At 58.0% G+C, this 18,108-nt stretch overlaps 2 protein-coding genes across 2 annotated transcripts; one reads left to right on the top strand and one right to left on the bottom strand.

Annotated features, from left to right (window-relative positions):
* Positions 1 to 888: 888 nt before the first annotated feature.
* Positions 889 to 5,124, top strand: GPR37L1 (G protein-coupled receptor 37 like 1; the record flags this gene model as incomplete). The annotated part of the gene is made up of 2 exons (XM_080824795.1): positions 889 to 1,705; positions 4,315 to 5,124. Exons 1-2 carry the CDS (start codon positions 1,103 to 1,105, stop codon positions 5,122 to 5,124), a joined length of 1,413 nt encoding a protein of 470 aa, XP_080680921.1. The 5' UTR covers positions 889 to 1,102.
* Positions 5,125 to 9,156: 4,032 nt separating this feature from the next.
* On the bottom strand, positions 9,157 to 17,580 carry ARL8A (ARF like GTPase 8A). Its single transcript, XM_080824652.1, has 7 exons — positions 17,309 to 17,580; positions 12,535 to 12,615; positions 12,149 to 12,222; positions 11,255 to 11,348; positions 11,033 to 11,100; positions 10,725 to 10,795; positions 9,157 to 10,265 (listed from the first exon to the last, which is right to left on the bottom strand). The coding sequence occupies exons 1-7, from the start codon at positions 17,429 to 17,431 to the stop codon at positions 10,216 to 10,218; spliced, it is 561 nt and encodes a 186-aa protein (XP_080680778.1). The 5' UTR covers positions 17,432 to 17,580; the 3' UTR covers positions 9,157 to 10,215.
* Between the last annotated feature and the right edge of the window lie 528 nt (positions 17,581 to 18,108).

Raw genomic sequence — 18,108 nt, 5'->3', positions numbered from 1 at the left:
GCTTGGTGGCAGAGGTCTTTTATACTTCTGTTTTCTGACTGTCTGGGCATAGCAGGTGCTCAGTAAATATTGGTTATTGTGAATGTCCATCCATCGCGTGCCTGGATCAGAATATGGTTTTATTTTTATTTTTTTTAAGATTTTTATTTATTTATTTGACAGAGAGAGACACAGAGAGAGAGGGCGGGTGGGAGAGGGAGAAGCAGGGTCCCCGCTGAGCAGGGAGCCCGACACGGGGCTTGATCCCAGGACCCTGGGATTATGACCTGAGCAGAAGGCAGACACCTAACAACTGAACCACCCAAGTGCTCCAGAATGTGGTTTTAAAGTTTTGATTTTGCTGCTTTCCAAGGGGAGTTCACGTGCTGAAGAGGCAGGGGGGCGGAGCAGTGCCTGTTGAGTTACAAGCTCTGGAATCGGACCCGGTTCCCGGGCCGGGCTCCAGCGCGGGTAAGCTGTGTGCTAGCAGTCACTGACCTCTGCAAGCCTGAGAAATGGTAATGGTAGCATTTGCGCAGTCAAGCCGTTGTGAGCGTTAATGGGGAAGTCCACGGGGGGGGGGGGGGGGGAGGGGGCTAGGATCAAGGACAGCGAGTGTCATGGGCAGGTTTCAAGTGGAAGGAGCTGCCTGAGAAGTGTGTCCTGAGGCCAAGGCTGGAGGCCCGTGTTTCGGTCCTGGCTCGGTCTCTGCGTACCGTGGGACCCTAGGCCAGCCACGTTCCCTCTCTGGCTTCCATGGCAGGAGCAGGTGGCCTCCGGGGGCTCCGAAGGCCTGATCTGCTGCTACCCTGTGGGGTCCTGAGGAGGAGGAGGAGGAGGAGGAGGAGGAGGAGGAGGAGGAGGAGCGTCCTGGAGGGTGAGACATGCGAGGGCAGCCAAGAGTGCTGTATGCCCAGCAGAGGGCCCTGCCCAGCCCGTGGCCAGCGGGGTGGGAGGGAGCCGCCGGAGTCTACTGGAGCAGACTGGTGATGCCAGACGCCTGACAGGAGGCGGACCAAGAGGCCAGCTGTCTCTCTCTCTCTTTCTCCCCGGTCAGCCCAGCACTTGGGTCCGGCGCCCTCACCTGCTCCTCAGGGGGCAGCTGCCTCCTGCGCCTCTGGCCATGCGGCAGCTGTGGTCACTGGCCATCTCTCTCACCGTGGTACTGGCCGCAGGGCTGATCAGGGTCTCCGGGGGTGCCGAGGCCCAGGAGCCACAGAGCCGGTCCAAGAGAGGCACAGAGGATGATGAGGCCAAGGGGGTACAGCAATATGTGCCCGAGGAGTGGGCCGAGTACCCCCAGCCCATGCACCCCGCTGGCCTGCAGCCCACCAAGCCCTTGGTGGCCACCAGCCCTGACCCAGACAAGGATGGGGGCACGGCAGGCAGCGGCCAGGAGCCTCGGGCCAATCTGACAGGGATGCCGGGCCAGAGGCTAAAGATTCAGAACCCCCTGTACCCGGTAACCGAGAGCTCCTATGGGGCGTACGCCATCATGCTCCTGGCCCTGGTGGTGTTCGCTGTGGGCATCGTGGGAAACCTGTCGGTCATGTGCGTCGTGTGGCACAGCTACTACCTGAAGAGCGCCTGGAACTCCATCCTGGCCAGCCTGGCCCTCTGGGATTTCCTGGTCCTCTTTTTCTGCCTCCCTGTGGTCATCTTCAATGAGCTCACCAAGCAGAGGTTGCTGGGCGACGCCTCTTGCCGGGCCGTGCCCTTCATGGAGGTGAGTGTGCGTCCTGCTGGAGCTCGGCGTGGGGCTGGCGGAAGTGGGCTGTGTGGGTGCGCAGGAGCCCAGAGGCCTGGAGCTCTATCTCGTTTCTCCTCCGGTTTGGGCAAGGAGACAGATGCTGCGTTGGTTCCTGGTAGCTCTCAAGTAAACGTAGCCAGCTGAGGGGAGCAGGGAGGTGAGCAGGAGCCCTGGGGTTCAGACCCAGCCTGGGCTCTTGCTTCCGGAGCAGCCTCAAAGAGCATCTCTCCCATTTCTCTTTCCTCTGAGCTGCCCCCTCCCCCACCTTAATCCCCCTCCATTTGTCCACCCAGGAAATCGCTCTGTCCTCCCTTTGTCTCCTTTTCCTCCCTCTTTGCCACTGCCGCTGCCCTGCCCTTCTTTACTTCTGAATATCCTGCTTCTGCAAGTGGTGAGTGAAGGGAGATCCCAGTTTCCTGCAGCTCCCCCCCACCAAAATCAAGTCAGTGTCCAATCCCCATGAATGCAAACGCCAGAAACAAAGTCTCTTCCTTACTATGATGGTCACTGCTTTCTGAAAGGGTGCTGGAGTCCGGGGGCAGGGGACTCAGTGTCAGCTCTGTCTCTGACACACTGGGTATCCCTGGGCAGGGCACATCTCCCGTCTAGTTTGTTTAGCTCCCAACCACGGGGTAGACCAGATGGCCCCTCTGGCAGGTTCCTTCCACAGTTCCAAAGTAAATTATCATCCTCACCTTTGGGGACTTCCACTTTAAGACAGGTGCATGGGTGATGATGGAGGTGTGATCATACACAGACAGCTTAATCAAAACCTTACATAAATATACAAATCTATGTGCGTTTAGGCAAGACCCAGCAAGGCAGGCCACTATGTCTGTACAGGGGCACAAAATAGGCAAACGGCCTTTTAATGACTGGCCTCCCCATGAAGGCTGCTGCTCTCCCTGAGAGTGGAGGGTGCTATGGGACGTGGGTGACTTGCCGGGACAGAGAAGGAACCAGGATCAGGCGTCTGGGCCCTGTTCTCTACTCTGTCCCCAGTTCCCTGTGCATTTAGTGATGATTTCATATTTGGACAGCCTGAGGCTCAGCAGTCGGTGTAGCCCTTTGTGTCCTTCCCAGCCCAGGGAGACCACCTACCCGGGACCCAAAGGTACTCAAACCTCAGAGAAGATCCTGCCACTGGGGCTACCCTTGACCTTTTAGTTAGCATGGAGGGTGCAGAGCGCAGGGGCCCTGTGAGAAGCTGGATACAAGGCTAGGTCAGGAACTGGGGTTTGGCCCTCTCTAGCTGAGTGACTTAGATAAGTGCCCTAACCTGTCTATACCTCAGTTTTGCCCTCTGTAAGTTGGGGGTAATAATAATTAAAATTATCTGAATGAATTCTTGAAGGATTAAGTGGGTACTAGTTACAAAGTCCTTAGAATTAACATAATTCAGTAAGTGTTGGGTTTTGCCAGGAGAGGAGGAGGGCAGACGGATGGGAACTCTTGTCTGCATGGAAGCCTGGCCCTGCCTGACTGTGGGTCTCAGCATTCCTAATACCCAGGCTGTGGCCTCCATCCTCCTCGAGGCTGGAGATGTCATGAGCTGATAGACCCTCTAGGCCAAGTGATGGAGTAGGAGTTAAAATAACCTGTTCTGGAACCCTTTCATATGGAGGATCTGAGGAGGGTCCCCATGAGGGAGCAGGAGAAGGCAACTTGGAATTTGGGTTTTTTGGTTTTGTCCAAGCCCCAAAGTCTGCTCCTCCTCAGGTCTGGGGTTCCCTGCCAAGGGAGGGGCACGCGTTCTCACAAAAATCACTCGGTGGCAATGTTAATGAGCCAGAAGAGGGAAGAATTGGGACAGAAGGGGGGATCTGAGCACAATCCCTGAGTGTGGTCGAGCACCACCCGGCAGCTTGGGAGGGTTCTCCTCTTCCTCTCTTCTCTCTGGCACTTTCTTCCCCTGCTGGTCTGGCTTCTTTCTCTTGGCTCCCAGGGTGATTTTCCTCAGTGCTCAATGAATAGCATTGGGGAGGGTGGGCACAGGCTGTTTTGGAGGGAGGCTGCTTCCCCTTACAGCCAGGCCCTGGGCTTTTCTGGGTAGGATGGGGAGAGTGAGTGTGTACGTGAATGCGTGTGCGTGTGTGTGTATCTCAGCCATGTTTTGAAAGCCTTTCACCTGATGCACATAATGGGATGTGGGAATGGAAGGGCCTGCAAAGACCCAGAACTTCTCTGTCTTTGTCTGGATGCTTCAGTAGAGATGATTTTCCAAGGTCTCAGAGAACATAAGGGTCTGTGGGACCCAGGCTGTCCATTCCCTCGCCCAAGAGGCAAAGAAGCAGGCTGGAAAGGGTCAGGCCAGTCTGCACGTGGACCTCAACTCTGCCATTGACCTCAACTCGTCCTGCCTCAGCTAGTTTCTTCCTGTGTGGGATGGTTGGCTGCAAGGATCGGGTGACGGGTGTGAAATGCCTGTTGCCTAATGCGTGAGAAATGCTCACTAAATATCATTCCTATCACTTCTACACTTGCCACTCAGCTCCCTGTCTAGGCTGGAGACCAGGCACGGCCCCCCGCCCCCGGACCCCCTGGGTTTGACCACGTGCTCCTCTCCTCCACGCCTTTGCCCCCAGGTCACCTCGCTGGGAGTCACCACCTTCAGCCTCTGCGCCCTGGGCATCGACCGTTTCCACGTAGCCACCAGCACCCTGCCCAAGGTGAGGCCCGTCGAGCGGTGCCAGTCCATCCTGGCCAAGCTGGCCGTCATCTGGGTGGGCTCCATGATCCTGGCCGTGCCCGAGCTCCTGCTGTGGCAGCTGTCACAGGAGCCCTCCCCCACCGCGGGCACGCTGGACTCGTGCATCATGAAGCCGTCGGCCAGCCTGCCCGAGTCGCTCTACTCGCTGGTGATGACCTACCAGAACGCCCGCATGTGGTGGTACTTTGGCTGCTACTTCTGCCTGCCCATCCTCTTCACCGTCACCTGCCAGCTGGTGACGTGGCGGGTGCGGGGCCCTCCGGGGAGGAAGCCCGAGTGCCGGGCCGGCAAGCACGAGCAGTGTGAGAGCCAGCTCAGCAGTACCTTGGTGGGCCTGACGGTGGTCTACGCCCTCTGCACGCTCCCCGAGAACGTCTGCAACATCGTGGTGGCCTACCTGTCCACGGAGCTGACGCGCCAGACCCTGGACCTCCTGGGCCTCATCAACCAGTTCTCCACCTTCTTCAAGGGAGCCATCACACCTGTGCTCCTGCTGTGCCTCTGCAGGCCTCTGGGCCGGGCCTTCCTGGGCTGCTGCTGCTGCTGCTGTGGGCAGTGCGGCGGCCCGGAGGCCTCGGCCGCCGGTGGCTCGGACAGCAAACTCAAGACCGAGATGCCCTCCTCCATCTACTTCCACAAGCCCAGGGAGTCGCCCCCACTCCTGCCCCTGGGCACACCTTGCTGAGGCCAGGCTCCAGCTGGAGGGAGGATGGGAGCAGGGGCACGGAGGGGCGGGGAGGGTGCCCCCCACCCCGCCCCGCCGCAGCCTGGGTCTGGTGTTTCTGTCCCCAGAGGTCTTGCTTCTCGGCCGTCTTGCTGTCTAGAGGTGGACTTGGTTCCTCTTGCTGGGGTTCGGTTTCAGGCATGGCAAAGCCCCCTCCCCCAGCAGGATCTTTCCTGTCACTCAGCGGGTGGGTGGTGATGCTTCCAGGTCCTTAGAACTGCCTAGAAACTCTTAGTCCCCCACCAGCTGGGAGCCAGAACTTCACCTGTCTCTGTCGTGGAATCTGCTAGACTTTAGTTAGGCCCTCTCTAAGTATTGTCTCCTTGACACTCATCCATCCTCGAATACGGGGCCTTTGGGGGCCAGGCCTACCTGGGTCTTCTCTGGACCAGATCTCCCTAGCCTTGGACACCTCCTCTCCCTCCTGTCAAACCCCTCCCCACTCCCCACCCCCCCACTTCCAGAGGATTTCTCTCTCCTTCCTCTTCCTCCTTTGACCTATCCTGGGTTGTGCTGTCCCCACCTCCCTTGGTAGGTCCCCCCTATAGCAGGCCCTCCTTCACAAACAATAAACTAGGTAGAACTATCCCTGTGCCCACTGGAGTTTCTTGTGCCACACCCCGACAGTGCCCAGAGGCACCTGGCCCTTCTCCAGGACAGGTGGGACCCTGGGGGGATTCCTCCTGGCCCCTTTGACCCCGTCTGGCCTGTGGCTGATATCCTCCCCGGCCCTGCAGCTTTGTGGCTTTTGAGGGGCAGAGTGGAGGGAGGGCTTGGGAAGTGGAGACCAAGTCTTCATCCTGACACAAACCCGAGCATCCTTGGGAAGTCAGAAGGCTGCAAACTTGTCTCTTCTGAAGCCCTGCCCTCTGCTCCTGGCTCTCCACCAAGTCCCCATTTTAGAGAACTCCGAAGCCCTCCTTCCCTGAGCCCAGGGGGTCCAGCCTCTGACTCTGACTGCTCTCGTTCAGTCTCTTAGAACAGACTGTTTCGCCTGTAGACGGCCCAGCTGCTTGTTCCCCGTCTGCCCCAACCCTGCCCCCATCACACCCCCTTCCTGGCAGCCAGAGCTCCATCCTGTGCCCCCAGAGGCCCTCCAGGTCCTCCTGCCACTCCGGCCCTGGGTGTCCCACTTCCGCCGGGTCCCCCTCTGGGGCCCTTCCAAACGGCCCCTTAACCCTGTCTGGGCCCAGAGAAGCTGGCCCAAGATCAACCAGAAAGGGCACCTCGGCCTAATCACTCCCTGCCTTCTGCCTTCTGAGCCCAGCTTCCTTCAGAACCACCTTTCCCAGTGCAAAGCGCCGCTCTGGGTCCCACCAGCAACTTCTGCCTGCCAGATCTACCTAGAACCTCTGCAGGGGGCCTCGGAAGGGTCCCAGGGACCCGGCATGATGAGGGACAGTGGTTGCTGAGGGCACTGGGCCCCATTCTTCTCTGTCCACCCCACCCACACCCCTTGGCCTCAGCCCAGCCCGGACCCAAGCCTCCTTCCCCCCTCTCTTGGGGATCTTAATGGCCTTGTTCTCTCTTCCTGGCACCCACCCCCAGGACGGGTGACGCCAAGAGAGAGGGAGGCCGTTGCTAAGTGATGAGGCTGCCATGCGCACACTCTTTGTGCTGGGGAATGACACCCACCCATTTCTCAGCAGACCTGTTGCCACAGTGACTGAAGCCCTCAGCTTTGTCTGGAGAAACTTGAGATGGGTGGGTGGGGGGCAGGCTGGAGAGGGGGCCAGGCTTACGCCACTGAGGTTACCGGGGCCATCTCCCCCACACCCCCACCTCCCTCTCTGCCCCACTCCCACCCCCAGTCCTAGACACTCCAGGAGCTTTCTCTGGGATGGGGGGTGGGCAGGGTGAACTGAGGTGAAGTCTGGCACTGGGAGAGGCCTGAGGATGGAAGCCTGAGGGAAGGGGAGGGGGGGGCGCCTCAGCATCCTGTTTGTGGAGGCCTTTTCCACAGAGGGCACCCCCACACCCCTGCCTCTCCCTCCTGCTGGTTGGCCAGCTCAGAGCTGAAGTGGGGGGATGGTGTCTCCGAGGCCCTGCCACCACTGCGCCTCCCATGCCTGCCAACGTGAATGGCTTGCAAGATCAGTCAGCAGCCCAGCAGGGCCTTGGGAAAGAGCCACTGTCCCTCCAGCCTGGGCCAGCTGGGGGAACAATGTGGCATTTGTTGCTTAGGGGTCCCAGGCTTGGAATGGGGGGGCAGATTGGCACAGCAGTGGGCGGTGGATTTGAGCTGGGATGCTCAGAGGCAGGGCAGACATTCTCCCACCCCCTTAGGGCAGTCTTTAGGCCAGCTCCCAGACCCCGATGCAACCCACCTAGCTTCTCCCCTCAGCTGGGAGTGCGGAGCAGAGAGCACGTGCACTTAGCAGGGAGAGTCGCCTCCCTCCAACCAGACTGGATGCGGTTATGAGCCTCTCAGTTTCCTCATCTGTAAAACGGGAACAACCCCTCTCTCCCGGAGGACTACAGTCATTAAATGGGACAAGATATATAAAGCATCTGGCATGACGCCTGGCACCTTTTCTTTCTTCCTTTTGGGAACTGAATTCTCTAGTACTACAAGAGTAGGCTTGGCCAGGGTGCTTCCAGAACTCATCCAGGCTTTTGGCACCTTGTAGGGCCCCAAGCACGAGGATTTACATATGTATGCACAGTCCACTCCCTGTCCAAGTTTCCCAAGTTCTTTAGGTCCTATTAGGCACCTGCTGCATGCAGGCCCAATGGCAGGAGGCCGCTTGCTGGTCACCAGCTCATCCTCTCTAATCTCCAATCTCACCCCTCATCCGGGGATTCAGGACGGGGGAAGGCAGGTCAACCCTGACACCTGCCCCGTCCTGCTCCCGCCCCCAATCCCGTATGAGTGACAGGCCCCTTCCAGCCTCCCAGGCCAGGGGCAGCCTCTGCAGCCAGGAACCCACAGGCAGACCCTGGCCCCAGCTTCGACCTCCTTAACCAGGGGGCACGTTTCCTATTCCCCAGAGCTGGAAGACACTTTCAAATTCTTTTGCTCCCTTTGCCAAATTCTACCTGCCATCTTTCCTCAGACTCCTGTGGGAGCTACCTTTCCAGGCGAGTCATTTCTGACTAGTAAAGTGCCTCTAGGAGGAAGCCCTGGGCCCCAAGAAAGGGCTGGTGAAGTTCAGAGTAAACAAGTCAGGCTCGGGACCCTGAGCCCTGGGATCCCTGCTCCCAGATCTTGGCGAACCCCGTGGCTCCTTCTTCCTACAGAGGCAGGACAAGAAGGCATGGAGGGGCTGTAGGGGCCTGCTCCATTTTCCAGGGGGAAGGGAGGCTGAGGAGGGGCGGAGCAGGGGGGAGGCGGGGCTTGCTGCAAAACTGGGTCAAGATGGCCCCGGATTTGGGTAAACAGGGCCCACAAGGCTCTCAGGCAGAAGCTGTGGGCAAGGAGGGGAGGGTGACCAGCTCTGGAGGTTGGGGTCAAGTGGGGAAAGGACTGGGACTGGGCAGAACGATAAGGGGACAGCCTCTCCCACAAAACCAGGAGCACCGACAGCAGCAGGGGAGCAGGGAAGGAGGGATGCCACCGGGGTCTGAAGGCCCTGCACTGGCCCTGGAAGCCAAGTGACTGACTGGCTCGTCGTGGGTGGGGACAGAGTTCTGGCTTCAGCCCAGCTCCGGCTGCAGGTGGGGTTCTGAATGGACTCTTGGGAACCAGAGGCTCAGGCCCGCATACACAGGGACGCAGCTCCACACCCCCGTCATGCTGACCCCAGCCCACGGACTCGCCGGGCTCCCCTTGGCAGCTGCAAGCAGAGAGCTGGGACCATGTGCGAGTCTGACGAGGGAGGGAGGAGGCGGCCAGGCGAGGCCCGGGCACACGTGCGGGAGGCTGCTTTGTGAAGTGCCATTGTGTGCCCAGTGTGAGCGCGTGCCTCGCTCTCTGTGGTGTTTGTGCCCAGCATGCAGGCCCGCCAGTCATCCCGCGGTGTCTGCGGACAAATAACCAGCCCCGGACACCTCCCCAACACAAAACTGGTCATTTTATTCTTGTTGTTAGGAGGCAAAAAAATGTACAATTACAAGAATCATTTTCCAAACAGAGGTTAAATATGAGCTAAAAGTGTAAAAAAGGAAGAGGAACATCACTTTACAAATCATTAAATTAAACAAATAAACAAACAGAAAACAAAACCCAAAGAACCAACCCCCCATGCTGAGTTCTCTCTCCTTGTGCAACTCTGCAAAACGAGAACAGAAAATGAGGTGGCCCATGGAGTTGGGGGCCCTGGGGAGGGGCAGGAGCTGGAGCCGGGAGCGGGCGGGATGGGCTCCCGGGGTCATGTGGATGCTGGCTTCCTGCTGGCCGGTGATTTCTCCGGCACTTTGGTGTGCCCAGTGGCCCTACTGAGACTGGGGGCAGAGAGGGGCGCCTCTGGAGGCTCCTGTCGGCCTGTGACATTCAAGCACGGCAGGGATAAGCCAGACTGGGAAGTGGAAACAAACGGGACATGGGGACGGTCACCAGTGCCCAGGCTGGCACCTGCCCCAGATGCTAGCTCTCGCCTTCCCAATCTCGACCTGCCCGGAGTCAGCCCTGCCTCTCTTGCCTTCTTCCCACACCACCCCCCTCCCAGAGCCTGACGGGCCCCTGCAGCATCAAATGGTTGATTTTAGTCTTTGCTTAAATTAAAAAATTAAAATATATATACATATATATACTGTACACACAGGACAATAACAGAAGAGTGTTGAAAAGGGCAGTGTAGGGGCGGGACACGGGAGAGAGCAGGGCAGGGGCTGTAGGGCCTGGGCTGTTAAGGGAATGGAAGCAGGGGGGGCAAAGGGCAGAGAGAAGGGGGGAGGGCCAGAGGTTAGGGGGCCCAGAATGGGAGCAGTTTATTTTACAATAAAATCAGGAGTTCAAACCTCAGCAGAACAGGACTCTGGGATCCCCAGAGGGCCCCTCCCCACGCTGAGTGAGGAGCGGCGGGCTTACGGGGGACGGTGGGGTGGGCGGGGAGTGCGACTTCGGGTTTGGATGACAGCAGGTCCCTGGTCCGAGGGGGAAGGACTGCAGTCTCAGCTTCTCCGTGACTTTGAGTGTTGAATAAGCCACTGTAAGGTGATGTCTGGGTGGGGGACAACAGAGAAGTTTAGAGGCCTTCCCGTGCTGGGCCGACTGGGGACACGGTGAGCAAATACCCAGCCCAGGGCTTCTGAAACTGTAACTGGGGATCAACTCTAAGGGCATCAAAAGCCAAAAGCCGTGGGGTGCCACAGACAGAAAGGGCCTGGGAATCACCTGGTCCAACCCTGTAATGTATAGTGGGGGAAGTGAGGCCCACAGAAGGGAGTGATTTGCCCAAGATCACAAAACCAGTCGAGGGCAGAGCAGGGGTAATGCTCAGATGCCGAGTTTCCTGGATACTGTCCTATCCCAGAAGGTTCAAGCTTTGGTCTTCCAGGAAAGTTGTGCAGGGAAAGGCTTTGAGAGCCACTGTTCTAGAACACCCAGGAGGGCCTCTCTGCCCCTCCCCTCGCCCTGTCTGTTCCCAGAATGCCAGCAACTCCCCCATACCCACGCGCACCAATGTTGTCCTTTTCTTTGCAAGAGATGGAGTAGCAGCAGATCTCTCGGTCCTGGATGGCAGAAAGATTCCTGGGGGGAAACCAGAGCAGAACCTGCTGAGGCTAGGACTGCCCAGGGGGCCTGGGGCTGGGGCAACAGAGACCTTTTCTTGCCAAAGGAGCTACAACGGTGAGGGCGAGGCTCCTGGAGAGGTGGGCTCTGCTGCCACCGTGTGGCAGGTACTGAGAGCAGCAGCAAGCTGTCTCTCTGGTGCCTGGAAAATTCAGGGAGCAAGGAGGAAGGACAGAGAAGAGTAACCAAACTCACATTTTCTCAATCAGCTCCTTCTCATCCAACGCTCCTGGGAGGTCCCGCTTGTTACCCAGGACTAAGACCTACAGAGAAGGGAGAACAGGGACTAGGTCAAGGGCCCCTGTGCCAGCTTGTCCATTTCCCCTCCCCCATGCCTGGCCTTCACCTGCCTCCCACCCATTCCCCTGGCCACTTCCCGGCGGGCTCCCTCCCCTCCTGCTCCACCAGGCTGCTGACCGGGATGCCCTGCAGCTGGGGTTTGTCCAGTAGGTTATGCAACTCATTCTTGGAGGCCTCAATCTTCTCCTGGTCAGCGGCGTCCACCATGTACCTGGGGGACAGTGGGTGGGGACAAGCATGTTGACATTACAGGCTGAGAGGTAGGAAGGGGAGCTGTGCTTGCAGCAGGAAACATCTTACTGGGGCTTGGTCACCTCTGGATCTATGGGCCCTCTGGTTCTCCTCCATCATGGGCCATTATCCTGTCATCCGAAAGTCCCCTTTGGACAAGGTGTCACGCAGGGGGCGCGGTGGAGTGGGGGAAGCTTGGCCCTTTAAGATTAGATGTAAATCCCTCCTGAAATGACCCCCTTACAGACCCCTTAGGTCTATATGGGAAGAATAGCCCTGGTTGAGTGAAAAAAGCAAAGGCAGCCCCAGATTTTCTTGCAGCGAGATACTTCTAAAAAATGAGGTTTAAACAACGAAAACACAACAATCTTTTGTTGGGCATATATATATGTAGGATAAAATTATTTTTAAAAAGCAAGGGAACAAACCATTTAAATCATACAGAATCTGGAAGAATGGTGACTCTAGGCTGGGGAAGGCAGGGGGACACAGGGACTTGGGGCGGATTAACGCTGTCAGGCTCTCAGGTTGGGCAGTGCGTGCTCAGAGCAGTTTTGCAGATAAGAAACACACAGCCCGGGAAGTAAAGGCAGGCTTCGTATGGACAGGACAGTGAATCCTGAACCAAGGATGGTGACTAACCCCGTTCTGTGCCTGTGGTCCCTGCAGGCAGTGAGGCTGGGGGAAAAGCCAGGGAGGGGTCCCTACAGGCAGTGAGGTTGGGGGCAGGGTGGGTGGAAGCCAGGGGAGCCCCCAACTCCCGCCCAGCCCTACACTTACACGATGGCACTCACTCCTCGGCAGTAGCGCTCCCACATGCTGCGGAATCGGGGCTGTCCCCCAATGTCCCAGAGCTAAGTGAGAAGAGGGCAACATGGTCTCAGCAGGAGGCAGGCAACCAAACCCAATGGCTCCAATCCCCCTCCCCCAGACTGCCAGGGATTGGTCTGCCGTCCATCCCTCCTGTGCCTACACCCCTCAGAGTCCTTAGAAGTCTTGTGCTCTTTTCCCACCTCTCCAAGCCCCTGCTCTCCTCCAGCTTCTTCCAGGGTCTCAGATACCCTCCCCAACTCCTTCCTTGTGGGTGTCCCACCCCAGCAGGCACGCAGGTGTGCTTCTGTGGCCCTGAGAGCTCGTGCCCAGAGTTTTGGCTTCCTGACACTCACCTTGATGGTCACATTCCCTTTGGTGATTTTGCGCATGTTGAAACCCACGGTGGGGATCATATCCTCATTGAACTGTCCTGACTGGGAAGGAAGAGTCAGAATTGGGAAAGGGGTACAAATCGACAGAACCCGGCTGTGCCGTCCCGGGCAGCCACAGCCACAAGGCCACAAGAATAAAGCAGTGTCGCAGGCATCCCTTTGCAAGGGGCACGGGGGCATCTCCTGAGTGTACCTTGCTTTCAGGCAGGACGGCCACAAACAACTCAGGTGTCCACCCCACACCGCACAGCTCTCCTGTGAACAAGAGGCCACGTCTTCTCCAGGCCCCCTCAAAGTCTCTCAGCCTAGACTGAGAAAAAATTCTTCCTAAGGTCTAACCAACATCTCTCCATCGGAATGGAAGCCCCTTTACTGAACCGAGTCTCCAGTGGAGCAGAAGAACAATTAGCTGCCAGCAAAAGGACTTCAAACAAGTCACGGCAAACAGTCAGGAGGGATCTCAAGGAAGCAGACATAACTTCAAACAAGCAGTAAAATTTTGAGGGAAGGTAATTAGGCCACCCCAAAATGCGCCTGTACACCAAGAAATTTCTGGATTATCCATGCTTCTGGTTTATCTGCACTATACTCTGTTAGGACAGATAACCCACACCCCACATTCGCTGTTGACTCACAGGTCTCCCACTAGACTGAGAGTTTCCTGGGGAGGGGAACCATGCCCCCATTAACAAAGCTAGCAAATGTTTGCTGAATAATTAGGAGCTGACTCTAATTCCATATCCTGGAACCCATTTTAAAATTCTAATGATCTTCCTGTCTTCCCCTCTGAATTATCTCCAGGATGTCTAGATTGCTCTAAACTAGCCCCAGGCCTGAAGTCAGGCCAGGCCAAACTCCTACCAAGGTCATCTCCATGTTTGTAGGTAGGACACTTCTGCTTACCACTCTCCTTCCCCACATGCAGGAGATGGGACTTTATTTAACCTTGAATCTTCTGAGGGTGACAGCCTGTCTCCTTACCATGCCATTTTCTTCTGCTAGGTGGCAGGAGTAATTTGCTTGTCACATACAGAAGTCGGGGGCTCTGACCATTAGCCAAGGTGTAGGAGACGATGATTTCTTATTCAGAGCCTGTAGGCCTGAGGGAAGACTCCTGAGGTCCCATCTGAATGAGAGTGACTGATTCCCTTTCATCTGCAGGAATCACCAAGGCCCTTGGAAGTGAGAAGTGAGCCCCCATGATGGATGCTTGTTACAAGGCGGACCAAGAGTTCCTAACCTGTGGGCCACAGACTGACTTCAGAGAGTCCCCAAACCCCCTGAAATTGCACCTAATCTGCGTATACAAAATTTCTGTTTGTATGGACACTCCTCTGCAGAGTGTGTATGGGATACTTCCCTGTGACTTGGTTTTTTTTTAGAGAGGGAGAGTGAGTGAGCAGGGGGTAGGGGAGCAGAGGGAGAGAGACTCTTAAGCTGGCTCCATGCCCAGTGTGGAGCCTGATGCAAGGGCTCGATCTCACAACCCTAAGATGAGATCATCACCCGAGCCGAAACCAAGAGTCCGACGTTTAACCGACTGAGCCTCCCAGGCGTCCCAAGGGTCTCGTATTTTTATCAGCTATCAAAAGGGCTGGAGAGCCCTAGAAATTGGGAATCACTGAGAGAAAGGAATGCCCTGATGGAGGACGGCTTCTCTTCTAGCTAAGGATGGAGACCCTAACCACATGCCGTCTAAGTGCCAAACCCCAGCAGGGTGCCAGGGTGGGGATGGGGGCACCTGCTGGACCAAAGCCCATTCCTCTCCATCTGGGCTCATGAAGAACCTAAGGGTCTGAAGAAGAAAGCCCAGTTTTTGTTAATCACTCATCATGGAGGAGCTTGGACAAGGCCCTTTAACCTCTGTGGGCCTCAAGGTTTCCTTCTGTGAAACGGGGAGAAAGGTTCTTGTTTCCTAGAGACTGGCAAATAAGGCTCACGGAGTGCTTAGAAATGGCCTGGATATAACATAAGGACCCATTTGGCATCTCCGGGAACTAGAAGCCCTACAGGCTCCCATATAAAGGAGAAGCCTAGCTCGGCTGAATGTGCTCTTGGGTAGGAGGACCCCCAGGGACCCAGGCTCCCTGGCACCCGTATTTCCAGTGCAGCTGTGAACCAATGCTAAGATGGAACCAGGTTATGACTTCATTTCCCTGCTAATGCCTCCTGATCTCACGAGCTCTTCATTTAACGTTGGAAGTAACCCCAAAGTCATGTGGTCTAACTTCTGGTCTTGGGTGGGCTCCACCTCTCTGAGAGTTCTTCATATTGAGTCAAAAATCCATCTTCCTGTGACTCCCACCCCGTGTTCCAAAGGCTTGGGTACCCTGAGACCAGTTCTTCCACAGGATAGTCTTTTAGATAACTAAATGGCTTGAAATATTTTAAAACTGCTCCCTTGATTCCCTCGGGCAAAACATCTCCTACTTTGTACATCGCGACTTCTTCAGAAGAACTCAAAAGATCAGTTTTAGGTTCTTAGAAGCACTGTGAAGTCTCTATATAATTTTTTTTTCCAGTTCTCATTAGGCTCTGAGTGGTTAGACACATCAACTCAATTTCTCTTTACTATCAGACCTCATAGAGCCAGCAGACAAAGCCAAATGGGGGAAAAGTTGAGACAAACAGATGCCAAATGAACAGGCAAAGGTGATTCAGAGAGTCACTAGCAGGCACAGGAACAGAGCCCACGGGTTCCGATTCTTCATCTCTTTCTGAAAGACACTCTACCGTGGTCATACACGAGGTGGGCAGAAATGCCAGTGCAGGTGCCCAGGAGGACCCGAGAACACCAATTCCCCTGATGCTAGAACTCCCACTGAAGTCCACAAGGGGTGGTTTTTCTTGGAAGCCTCTTTAAAGGGAAATTTTGCTTGCACTTTTAGGATATGCAAGCCGAAGTGGCAAACTGACTATCAAAAAGGGGAATGCACGGCTTAGGAGCGGGGTGCGTTCCTGTTCCTCCCAGCAACTCTGCCCCTGGCAGTGTCATCTGTGACTCCTGCGTTCTGTTCCTGTTTTGGACATGACGCACGTCTAGGAGAGGCCCTCCTGACCAGGAAGTGGAACCCCCCAGGGGACCGGTGGGTCTCTGGCCAGGAGCATGGCTTTCATAAATGCTCCACGAGGAGAGTTCCCCTGGGGACTGGAGGTGACACGGAGGCTGAGCCATTGGAGCCACAGCAAGTTGTTCTTCCTCTTGGCCTTACCCTGGAGACACCTCCCAGATCGAAATGCCTAGAAGCCAAGCCACCCAGGCCTGCAGGATCAGAGTCCAGGCATTATGCTCCTGCCCAAGGGGCCCTAGGGGCCCAAGAGGCCGAGTCAATGCCTGATCTAACTAGGTGGCCAGACTCCAGGCCCAGAGCCTGGGCACACGGGAGCTCAGGGGCACCTGCTGGCCAGGAAACCTCTCATGCCAAAACACCCAGCATGGGCCTGAAGGTCCTGCTCCGTCAGACGAGGAGCCTGGAGCCACGGGGTGGGGGAAGGGGCAGAGGGCATCTGCAAAGCATGCTTGGAAGAGGAAGCTGGTGCCCAAACATGTGGCCATGGGGTACCCCATCCTTCCCTCTGCCCTCCTGCCTCAGGCAGCGTTCCTTCCGGGATGCTGAGATACGTCAGGGGCTCTCTTCTTCAGGATGGGCAGCAACACAGGCGCAGGGAGGTACCTAGGCTGACTGGCCATACTTCTTTGACCACCTCTCTTACGGTGTGCGGTTTAGGCCAGTACGAGGCCAATCCGCAATTCTCAGAAACCCTAGTCTGGGGACGGCGATGACCCCAGCGCCCCTGCCCCAAGCCTCCCTCAACCCCACACGCCCAGTCCTGCCAGGCTCCTCAATGCAGGCCGCAGCCATTACTGCAGCCTTAGCTCACACACCCGTGGAGCTCGTCTTCCCTTTTTTTGAGACAGATTTTAACTCCTTCCCCACCACTCCCTGGCAGCGAAAGACAGAAAATTGCCCACCTCGGACTTGACTACCCAAAGCCCTCAGAGCCACTCTCTCCCCTGTCCCCAGAGCGGGCAGCGCCCCTCCAACTCATCCTCCGGGCCAAGATAACCTCCAGCTGCAACTTCTGAGCCAAGCGGAGACTCCAAACTCCCTTTACGACACCGTCCTCCCCGGACCCCCAGCTAAGTCGCCGCGGGTTCCTGGAGAGGAGGAGTCTGGGCTGGATCCAAAGGCCTCAGCTGATTCCACTACCCCCAGGGGGTACGTCCCCTCCCCCTCAATAGCGCGGGGCTTCCTCTTCCGGCAGAGAGGGGTTAAAGCCTCCGGGTGGGGCTGGGCTCGCCCAAGCCCCCTCCCCAAGCCGCTCCCGCTGCCGGGTCCCGCGACCCTCCGCACGCGGGGCGGGGAGGCCCGGGCACTTTCGCCCCGTCATGCCCCCCTGCGCGGGGACCGGAGGGGGCCTGTCTCTGCAGGCGCTGGTTCCCTCCTGCCTCGTGACCCCTTGGGGCCGCCAGTCCCAGGGCCCCAGCCCGTGTCCTCGTCCCCCTTCCCCGCCCCCAGCCGTGCCATCCCGGCCCGGGCGGGGGAGCGGGTCGCGCGCCACCCGGGTCCCCCACGGGCCGTGCTAGGCCCCAAGCGCCCTGGCCCGCTCCTCCCCCGCCCGGCGCCCGGCGGTGCCCGGCCATGCCAGGCGGCGACCCCGACTCCCCAGGGCGCGGCGCGGGCCGAGACAGGCCCGACCCTAGGCCGGCGCCCCGCGCCCCGCGCCCCCGTACCGCGATCACGTTGACGAAGGTGGTCTTGCCCGAGTACTGCAGCCCGACCAGCGTGAGCTCCATCTCCTCCTTCCAGAACAGGGCCTTGAACCAGTCCAGCAGCTTGTTGAACAAAGCGATCATGGTCGCTGCCGCCGGCCCCGCCCGGTGCCGGCTGCCCGCCGCCCCTCGCTGCCCTCGCGCTGCGGCCCGGAGCGGCCCCTCCCCGGTGCGGCCCGGGTCCCGCGGCTCGGTGCGGGCGGAGGCTCGAGCGCAGCGGCCGACGACTCGCTGCCCCCGGATCCGCTCGCCGATGGGTGTGGCTTCAGCGCCCTCCTCCTCCTCCTCCTCCTCCGCCGCCGCCGCCGCCCTCCCGCGCCGCCGCTGCCGGGCCGTGTCCGGCTCGCACCCGAGCGCGCGCCCCTCCCTCGCCCCGAGCCCGGCGGGCGGGTAGGGTGCGCGGGGGGCCCTCGTGCCTCCGGGGTACTGCCTGAGCCTGCTGGCGTCCGCGGGCACTCGGGAAAGAGGTCCAGGCAATTTTCCCTCCTTCCCGGGCTGCCGCGCCCTGGGTGGCACCCCCATCCTCCCTAAAGGGTCGTGGGCCGAGTTGGGTGAGGTCCCCATTAAGCGGCGTGGAGGAGCACGGGCCACCCACTTTCCAGGACCCGGAGATGAGATCTCTGTGAAGGGCAGGCGAATGGAGACTTTTAGTTCCCCGAGTCCTTGCCTCTTGAACACCTCAGGGGGCTGAGCGTTACCCTCTCCAAACCTGACCAGCGGAGAGTAACAGCCGGGTTTGGGCGTGTTGATGCTCCATCCTG

Source organism: Martes martes (assembly GCF_963455335.1).
Source record: "Martes martes genome assembly, chromosome: 15".
Lineage (NCBI taxonomy): Eukaryota > Metazoa > Chordata > Mammalia > Carnivora > Mustelidae > Martes > Martes martes.
Note: the sequence above shows the minus strand (reverse complement) of the source record. Positions and strands in the feature narration are given on the sequence as shown.